A 9,719-nucleotide genomic window follows, 5' to 3' on the forward strand; every position below is an offset into this window, starting at 1 on the left:
ATAAGTGTTTATATTCGGACTATTTTAGGCTGGTTCTGGTAGGAACCGCTGCGGAGTAGCCCAGCACCTGCGTGATTCGCCATAGACATAAACAGAGAGAAGTAGCGCCGGCTACAGTGTTCTTCCGCAAGACGCACGCAGTTCTGCTTATTAACCGCTAGAGCGCCAAAAGTTACGGACTGCAGCTTTAAATATTTGGTAATGTTAAATATTATGCAATTTTATATGAATCTTCCCCTAGATATGAACCTCAGATGGAAATTCCCAGTGATGTTGACACAGAGGCAGACAGAGTGTTTTTCATCAAAGCTGTGGCTCAGTTCATAGTAAGCTATATTATTATTATATACATGTCAGCGTGAAGAAAGTATATGTCAAAATCACTGTATGTTCTCTGTGTTTCTCTAGGCGACTAAAGCTCATGTGAAGCTGAATCTCAAGCGTCTGTATCAGGCAGATGGTTACGCTGTGAAAGAGATGCTGAAAATCACCAGCATCCTCTACAATGCCATGAAAACCAAAGAGAACACCGATGGGGAACAGAACAATGACGAAAACAGCAAGTTCAAGTTTGATCTGGGGTCAAAGGTTAGTGTCAAATGGTTGATACAGTTTCATCATGAGTTCTATCACGAGCAGACTTTTTGAGATGATGAGTTATCATCATAATTCATTTGTATTTTTGGATGTTTTGTGGCAGATAGCTGATTTAAAGGTGGCACGTCAGCTGGGATCTGAAATTACAGCAAAGGGAGCGGCTCTGTTTGACCTGCTGGGGCACGAAGAGGACCTGAGAGAGAGCAGGACGGCTGCGATAGCCCGACCGCTGGAGATCACTGAGACAGAGAGAGCTCTGAGAGCGGCTGTCAAAGATGTCACGGTAAAACACAAATCCTCACTTAGTCAACCAGCAAGCACAGGTTCAGAAGATCCGGATTTTTTTTATATAATTGCTTTAGTGCAGTGTTTTTTTTTTTTTGTACCTTTTTGACTTCCATTGTCAAAAACAATATAGGAGTAGCAATGTATTAAAATAATCCAGTAAAATAATGATTAATAATTCAAATAATTAAGTTCCAGACGTAGCAGTAACTGAACATTCTTCAGGGCCGTGTTATTTTGATATTTTGAATTCATTTTATTTTTAGATTTTCTGTTTTCATTTTAATTGTAGTTAAAGCTTTAGTAATTTTGTTGTGTTTTTGTCATTTTTATGAGTTTGTTAAAAGAACAGGGTTTTATTCATTTTAATTTATTAGTTTAAAGCCCCGTCCACACAGAGACGTGTTTAGCTGTATACGCATAAATTTTGTATCGTATAGGCGTTTCGTCCACACAGATCCAGCGTTTTGGGAGAGTGAAACCGGGTCCCAGAGTGGATAAATCTGAAAACGCCGCCCTTGCGTTTTCGTGTGGACAGCGAATCCAGCGAATTTTCTGAAACGATGACGTCATCAGCCGACGTCTCGCCCCTAGTCAGACACCGCTACGTCACGTAACAGCAACAAAAACATGAACAAACACTGAACGATTGTCTTTTTATTAACTAACATTAACACAGATTAATAAATGTATTGTTCCATGTTCGTTTGTATACTGTGCACAAGGTTTATGCGCATAGTTTCTTCTCCGTTTTTAATGTATCTCTGTGGCAGAATTACAGCGCCACATACTGGTCTGGCATGTATACTACATCGTTTTGTGTCAGTTTTGTGGTTTTGTGGTTTCGTGTGGACGCAGATATTTCTTGAGACGAGGGGAAAAAAAAGATTGGATAGGGAAAGCTCTGGATGTAGCCTTAGTTTATTTCTTTTAAGACTTACACATTTAAAATAAAAAAATCAGCGACTAGCTGAAATTAAATATTAATGTCAGGGTTTTTCATATTTTATTTCAGTTAATGTTTATTTCAGTAACATTTTTTTTTTATGTTTTCAGGGTCATTTGGGTTTTTTTTTCTTTTACTTACAAATAGCAATTTCTACCCTATAAAATATTTTAGAGCTTTACATAACTAGAACAATTTATATTATTTATAAAAATGCCCTTGACATTTTATGATTTTCTTCATTTTCATGACATTTCCAGGTCTAAAAATCACACTTTTTAAAATTCCTGCATAAATCAAGGTTTTCCAAGCACTTGAAAATGCTGGTACTTAAATAAAACTCGCAGTTGTTGAGGGAATCCATTAAATAAGAAATACGATTTCAGTTTAGTTCTCTTGATTTTTATCTTTTAGCTGATTTTAATGCTTGTTTTGTCTTATTCATAACTCACCTTGAGGCTCCCTGGTTGAGAACCACTGCTTCAGTATTCTAAAACTGAAAGAACTGCCTGTACTGAGAAATAACCTGAGCAAATTCATCTCTAAATGTTGCATAAATGTTCTTGAAGGTTTGTTATGAAAGTCTCTAGAGGGCTATAAGAACTTAAAGTTGCATTCTGTTTCAGGTCAGTTCTTGAAAAGTATGATTTTAGTGCATTCAGCGAGCAGCGTGCTTGAAATATTTACCAAGCAAAAGAACAGGAGATGGAGGAACGTCTTTTGAGAATTGTGATGTTATTTTGGGCTCTGAATGGCATCTGAATGTGTTTGCTCGTCTGTGTTCAGGAGAGCATCCAAATGACAAAAGATCTGCTCAATAACGTAGCATCAGATGAGGCCAGTCTGGAGGCCAAAATCGAGAAGAAGAAACAGGACCTGGAGAGAAACCAGAAACGCTTACAAACTCTACAGAGTGTGCGGTGAGCTAATATTATTGAAATACTATTATAGATTTAGTTAAAATATTGAATTAGATTAACATTTTTATATTCTTCTGGTTTTGTTTTAGGAATTTTGTTGTGTTTTTATCATTTTAAATATTTCTTTAAAATATTTGATATACTTTTTATTAAGTTTATTTAGTTTGAGTTATTTCAGTACTTCAACTTGATATATATATATTATTGCATATATGTTAATGTTTATTTTATTTCATGTTTTTTATGGCTTTAGTTTTACTTTTGGCTTTAGATGCAAAACAAAAAAAGTTTGAAATAATGCACAGACCATTTAGACACTGACATCTCTGACTCTGTTTCATTATGTAGTCCAGCCTTTATGGATGAATATGAGAAGATCGAGGAGGACTTGCAGAAACAGTACCAGACATACGTGGAGAAATTTCGTAACTTGAGCTTCCTGGAGCGGCAGCTAGATGACTATCACAGAGCTGAACAAGAACGCTTCGAGGTACAATCAGTGCAGATGCACCTCAACTTCTCTCTGGTACTCATGTATATAAATCACATCATTCATTTATCCAGCTAAAAATGACAAAGACAACAAGTGAAACCTATCAATTTCACCCAAATTAACTTTATAAAGTCTATCCTGATGCTTCCCTTATTAATCCTCCAGGAAGCGGAGATGGCAATGAAAATGAGACAAAACAAATTAAAAGAGGAGGAGAAGAGGCTCATGAGGAGTGGAGGTTGGTCACACACTCTCACACACACATTTGAACACGTTTGTCAAAGATCTCATGAGTTCTCCTCCTCTGTAGCCAGAGATGAAGACTCAGATGTGGACATACCAGAGGATGAAGGCTCTGACAGTGACATAGACGACGGACAGCAGTCCAGACCACACCACGCACGACACGCACAGATATCAGGTGATCAGCATGTAGCCCCTCAATATCTGCAGCCTCGCTCACACACGTGACACATACGAGTGTCTGATTGTACTTGATTAGTGTTTCTGATGTGTTTCCGCTGCAGGTCGAGGTGGCGCTCGATTCATTGGCAGTATGAGGGGAGGAGACAGTGAAGAGGTGAAAACACACTTTCACTCTTTTTTTTTTATTTTATATTTTCTATAACTTTATTTTTATATTTTCATTTTAATTTTAAATTAATTTTTAGAAATGTTGTTTTTGAGTTTTTGTTGCTATGATGCATACATATATACTGTCATGCAGTGGTGGCCAAAATTATTAGAACACTAGTATTATTTTCACCAGCTTAAAAAGGGTTTGAAGTCAGTTATTTCTATGTTTTTCTGTAGTGTGTCAGTAGGAAATATCAGTTTACATTTTCAAACATTTATCTTGCCATTAATTGTAATAATCCAGTGAGATTTTTATGTGCACACGGACTCTAATAACAGCCAGTGCTCCACACAGAGATCTGATCTGATCATCATCCAGTCTGTCTGGAATGACATGAAGAAACAGAACAAACTGAGACAGACTCAATCCAGAAGAACTGTGGCAACATCTCCACGATGCTTCAAGAAAGCTACCTGCAAAACTATGCGCAGCTGCACCGAGGGCAAAAGCTGCATTAAATGGAAAGGATGCTCACACTAAATGTTGATTTAATTTAGTTCATAGAAGTTAATTGATAAAGAAAATCTATTTATGACATTATTTTTGTATATATATAGTTTTAATTTATTTTTCACTCGTTTTTAGTAATTTTAGTACTTCAGTTGAAACTTACTTCAGTTAGTTGCCAAGGCAGCATTTCTCATTTTTGTTTTGTTTTTTATTTCAACTATTTTTAATAGTTTTAGTTAACAATAACAACACTGAACCAACATATTTTCTTAATTTCTTCTGTTATATTCTTCAGAGTTTTCAGATTATTCAGCCAATCATGGTTTCCTAGGCTTTCTTTCTTCACATTTTCATGTTTTTTCTTCCATGATCTTGCATAACTTGTCTACAGTCATTGTGCTTTCATTTTCTTTTCTCACTATATATGCCACCCGCTCTCATTTCATTCACTCTGTTTTCACTCCATCTCTCTTTCTCTTCCTCGGCACTCGTTCTTCAAGCCCAGAGTAAAGGAACGAGTCCATCTATCCGGCAGCGGCCGGAAGAAAAAGAGAAGAAAGGTGGTCTGTGTGTCAGTGTTATTTTAGTATTATTATGCTATTATAGTGTTTTTAAAACAAATGTATTAGCTTTTATCTTATTAGCTTTTTTGCGTGTCATTTTTTTATAAATTGTTTTATATTTCAGTTTAGCTTTATTTTATTTTTATTCATTTTTCAATTAGTTGCCAAGGCAACATTTCTAATTCTAAATTTACATTTTTATATTTTCTTTTATTCAGCTTTTTTCTCCAATTATGAAAAACAATTTTAAAAGCTTTAGCTTTAGTTAACAATAACACTGACGTGCGTGTGTCTAAATGTGAACACCTGGTGGTTCTACAAGAATTAATTTTGATCATTCTTAATTAGGGATATTGATCGAGCCCCGTTTCCGTTACCCTCCACTGAGTGCTGTGTGTGTCTTCTGCTGTAATTCACAATGTGCTTTGCTTTGCAGTCAGAGGATAGTGAGATCGACGTAGACGATGATGATGAAGATGGTGAGGAAGATGAAGATGAGGAGGAAAACGAGGACCTGGATGAAGACAATGACAGTCTGGAGGGCTCCTCCACCAAACCACTGAGACAGACTCAATCCAGAAGAACTGTGGCAACATCTCCACGATGCTTCAAGAAAGCTACCTGCAAAACTATGCGCAGCTGCACCGAGGGCAAAAGCTGCATTAAATGGAAAGGATGCTCACACTAAATGTTGATTTAATTTAGTTCATAGAAGTTAATTGATAAAGAAAATCTATTTATGACATTATTTTTGACAGCATCCTCATTTCATTTTACAGCATTTTTACACAAGTGCCTAAAACTTTTAACAGTACTGTAGCTTTGCAGGTAGGTTTTTTGAAGCATCTTGGAGATGTTGTTCTCCACAGTTCTGATGATGAAGATGGTGAGGAAGATGAAGATGAGGAGGAAAACGAGGACCTGGATGAAGACAATGACAGTCTGGAGGGCTCCTCCACCAAACCTGGACGCTCAAAACGATCGCTGGACCCACAAATCCTTGAGGAGAGCGATAATGATTTTTAATGTGCAACCAGCATGCATTAAAGGAATAGTTCACCCAAAAATTTAAATTTGCTAATCATTTATTCACCCTCAGGCCATTCAAGATGTAGTTGAGTTTGTTTCTTCATGCTGTGGAGAAATGTAGCTTCCATCACTTGCTCACCTGTGGATCCTGTGCAGTGAATGGGTGCCGTCAGAATGAGAGTCCAAACAGCTGATAAATACATCCACAAGGAATACACATCATGTCATTCCAGACAGACTGGATGATGATCAGATCAGATCTCTGTGTGGAGCACTGGCTGTTATTAGAGTCCGTGTGCACATAAAAATCTCACTGGATTATTACAATTAATGGCAAGATAAATGTTTGAAAATGTAAACTGATATTTCCTACTGACACACTACAGCAAAAGATAGAAATAACTGATTTAAAACCATTTTTTAGATGGTGAGGAAGATGAAGATGAGGAGGAAAACGAGGACCTGGATGAAGACAATGACAGTCTGGAGGGCTCCTCCACCAAACCTGGACGCTCAAAACGATCGCTGGACCCACAAATCCTTGAGGAGAGCGATAATGATTTTTAATGTGCAACCAGCATGCATTAAAGGAATAGTTCACCCAAAAATTTAAATTTGCTAATCATTTATTCACCCTCAGGCCATTCAAGATGTAGTTGAGTTTGTTTCTTCATGCTGTGGAGAAATGTAGCTTCCATCACTTGCTCACCTGTGGATCCTGTGCAGTGAATGGGTGCCGTCAGAATGAGAGTCCAAACAGCTGATAAATACATCCACAAGTAATCCACAACACTCGTATTTTAACCGGAAGCCACGGTTCAAAGTTAAAACACCTTAAAGATGGATTTGTTTCTTACAAACATGTAGTTTTTTTGCTTCACAAGACAATTGATGGAGTGGAGTGGTGTGGATTATTGTGATGTTTTTATCAGCTGTTTGGACTCTCATTCTGACGGCACCCATTCACTGCAGAGGATCCATTGGTGAGCAAATGAAATCGCTCCAAATCTGTTCCGAACAAACTCATCTATATCTTGGATGGCCTAAGAGTGAGTACATTTTCAAAAAGTTTCAATTTTGGGTGAACTCTTCCTTTAAATAGTCATGCATTTGCTTCCAAAAAAAGGTAAATAGACTTCAATTCTTATGTAAATTGATGCATCGACCTGAATGTGACAATTCACATTAAATGTTTTTTTTCATGACACGGAAACAAGATAAATATCTGTAAATAACAAAATGTAATTTCCAGTATATATGAATATACCTTCTCATCTGTATTCAAGTGTAGACGCCTGTTTAATAGCCGTTAACATTCTGAGTTATTTGAATTCATCTGAATGAAAGTTCAGCAAAATTCTTGTATGATGTGTTTTATTAAGGCAACATCTTTGTCAGTTCTGTTTTATAAAATAAGCATTTATTATTACACAACTTTGATACATAAACTTTGGAAATATTTACATGAATAAGGCTCTAAATAAACACGTTGTGGCGAGTCTGTGCGTGTGCTAGATATCCACCACACAATCTGCTGCACCAGCTTTGATGGCGTCTGAGACGACCTTTGCCCCTGACTCCCCGATGCCGTTACCCTGGAGACTGAAGCAGAAATAGGAAATCATGACACACTTTGACACACATCACAGAATCTTACTCAGGAGGATCAATCAAGCTGAGGTGAAATGTGCCATTCACAGCAAAATGGAAATGATCAGTGTTCAGAATCACACCCACAGCCAGTGCTAAACATTCACCACATGTGCCGTGACACACTGTGGTTGAACCTCTCACACACAGGCGGCGGTTCACACATAGACCCACACACACACACATACACACACAGACTGACTTGATGTAGGTGAGCTGATGGTTTCCTCTCAGCGCAGTAGCGATGAAGATCGCTCCATCCATCCCCAGAGAATTCTCCTGTAGACTACAAACACAAATACAGTTTTAACGTTCATGTTTTGTTTTGAGCACGGAAATTCTTTTAGTAACTGAATCCTGAAAAAAAAATGTATGACTGTTTCCACAAAAATATTAACAGCACAGCTGTTTTCAACATTGATAATAGTCAGAAATGTTGCTTGAGCAGCAAATCAGCATGTTAGAATGATTTCTGAAGGATCATGTGACACTGAAGACTGGAGTAATGATGCTGAAAATTCAGCTTTGATCACAACAATAAATAATTTAAAATATATTCACATAGAAAATAGTTCTTGTATTTTTTTTTTATACATACATTTTGCAAATGTTCAAAATTTATTACTCTACTGGATTCCAGTCACATTTCTGCAAAGCTCACATCCATTTTGTGATGAAATGGCTTTAATAACATCTCTCAATTATGTTTTGATCAGAGTATATTATATAGGAGAATAATGTGTTCTGTAGACATACTTCAGACTTCTCAAGCTCCTGTTTTTCTTCAGAGCACTGGAAAACGCCTTCGCTCCTTCCATCCCAATGGAGTTCCCACGCAGACTAAACAAAAATGATAAATATTGAGCAATATATGAGTTTTTAAAGAGAGTTTATCATACACTGTGCCAATTAAAAATTGTTTCTTTTTTTCCTAGTTGTATGCAAAAATATTTTTTCTGTTCAAAGGCTTGGGGTCAGTAACAATTTAGTTTTTTTGAAAGCAATTAATAATGTTATTTAGAGAAGATGCATTCAATTGATCCAAAGTGACGGTAAAGACATTTATAATGTTACAAGAGATTTCTATTTCAAATAAATGCTGTTCTTTTGAACTTTTTCTTCATCAAAAAATCATGGAAAATAGACGCATCATGGTTTCCATGAAAATATGAAGCAGCACAACAGTTTTCAATATTGATGATAACAATAAGAACGTGACACTGAAGACTGGAGTAATGATTTTGAAAATTCAGCTTTGCATCACAAGGATAAACTACTTTTTAAAATATTTTCAAATAGAAAACATACAAAATAAAAAAAAACAATATTTCACAATATTACTGGTTTTTTTTTTTTTGTCTAAAATGCAGGCTGGGTGAGCAGAAGAGACTTACTCTAGTGTATGAAGGCTTTCGTTGACCACCAGAGCATCCGCTAGTGCAACGGCCCCTGATTTCCCTGCTGATACACCCTGAAGACTTCACAACACACACATGCAAGATCAGACACAATCAGCTTTAGCAAACAGTCATGAAATAATGCAGAAAACTGAAGTGAGACTCACTAGAGCACACTGAGAGAAGAGTTTGACCTCAGAGCACAGGCCAGAGCAATGACGCCGTTATCACCCAGAGTGTTCTCCTGCAGACTGACAGAGAAACACACAACAGCTCATCATTCATCGTATAGATATCACTAGATGACAATATATATTTAACAATGAGACGTGCACTTTTTAAAAACAAATATTCATTCCAAACAAAAGTAGTTTTCAGTCTAATGCATTAGAGAGCATTTCATTCTGTAGTACACCTTCCATGTTGTAGCGCTTTCCAAAAAACCCAAAACATGGATCTGAAGAACCTGTACATTCTTGAAAATAAAGGTTCCAAAAGGGTGGTTTCACAGTAATGAACCATGTTTGATTCCTCAAAGAATCTTTCGGTGAACAGTTCTTATTGGAACAATTTTTTTCTTAGTGTTAAGAACATTTAAAAGAATATTTTTCCACTATAAAAAAACCTGGATGTTAAATGCCAATAAAGAACACTCTTAAAAATAAAGGTTCTTTATTGGAATTATTGGTTCCATGAAGAACCTTTAACATCCATGGAATCTTTCCATTCCATAAAAGGTTCTATAGACTTTT

General features: G+C 36.6%; 2 protein-coding genes across 3 annotated transcripts in view; one reads left to right on the forward strand and one right to left on the reverse strand.

Annotated features, from left to right (window-relative positions):
- Positions 1-5,962, forward strand: part of cluap1 (clusterin associated protein 1) — a 7,145-nt gene extending 1,183 nt beyond the window's left edge. The window contains exons 4-14 of one of the 2 annotated variants that reach the window (XM_016458824.1): positions 242-326; positions 409-588; positions 701-880; positions 2,615-2,748; positions 3,097-3,238; positions 3,407-3,479; positions 3,552-3,662; positions 3,769-3,821; positions 4,829-4,888; positions 5,328-5,370; positions 5,778-5,962. In XM_016458824.1, the coding sequence (XP_016314310.1) occupies positions 242-326; positions 409-588; positions 701-880; positions 2,615-2,748; positions 3,097-3,238; positions 3,407-3,479; positions 3,552-3,662; positions 3,769-3,821; positions 4,829-4,888; positions 5,328-5,370; positions 5,778-5,917 (1,201 nt within the window). In that variant the 3' untranslated portion in view covers positions 5,918-5,962. The remainder of the gene's footprint in view (positions 1-241; positions 327-408; positions 589-700; positions 881-2,614; positions 2,749-3,096; positions 3,239-3,406; positions 3,480-3,551; positions 3,663-3,768; positions 3,822-4,828; positions 4,889-5,327; positions 5,371-5,777) is intronic. The other variant, XM_016458825.1, reaches the window with a different exon arrangement.
- Positions 5,963-6,959: 997 nt separating this feature from the next.
- The window catches only part of LOC107667105 (protein NLRC3-like), a 16,602-nt gene continuing 13,842 nt past the window's right edge, over positions 6,960-9,719 (reverse strand). Inside the window, exons 10-14 of the mRNA XM_016458691.1 lie at positions 9,135-9,218; positions 8,965-9,048; positions 8,327-8,410; positions 7,773-7,856; positions 6,960-7,522 (exon numbers count right to left, since the gene is read on the reverse strand). Coding sequence (XP_016314177.1) covers positions 7,432-7,522; positions 7,773-7,856; positions 8,327-8,410; positions 8,965-9,048; positions 9,135-9,218 — 427 coding nt within the window. The 3' untranslated portion in view covers positions 6,960-7,431. The remainder of the gene's footprint in view (positions 7,523-7,772; positions 7,857-8,326; positions 8,411-8,964; positions 9,049-9,134; positions 9,219-9,719) is intronic.

Source organism: Sinocyclocheilus anshuiensis, unplaced genomic scaffold, assembly GCF_001515605.1.
Source record: "Sinocyclocheilus anshuiensis isolate Anshui unplaced genomic scaffold, SAMN03320099.WGS_v1.1 scaffold415, whole genome shotgun sequence".
Taxonomy (NCBI): Eukaryota; Metazoa; Chordata; class Actinopteri; order Cypriniformes; family Cyprinidae; genus Sinocyclocheilus; species Sinocyclocheilus anshuiensis.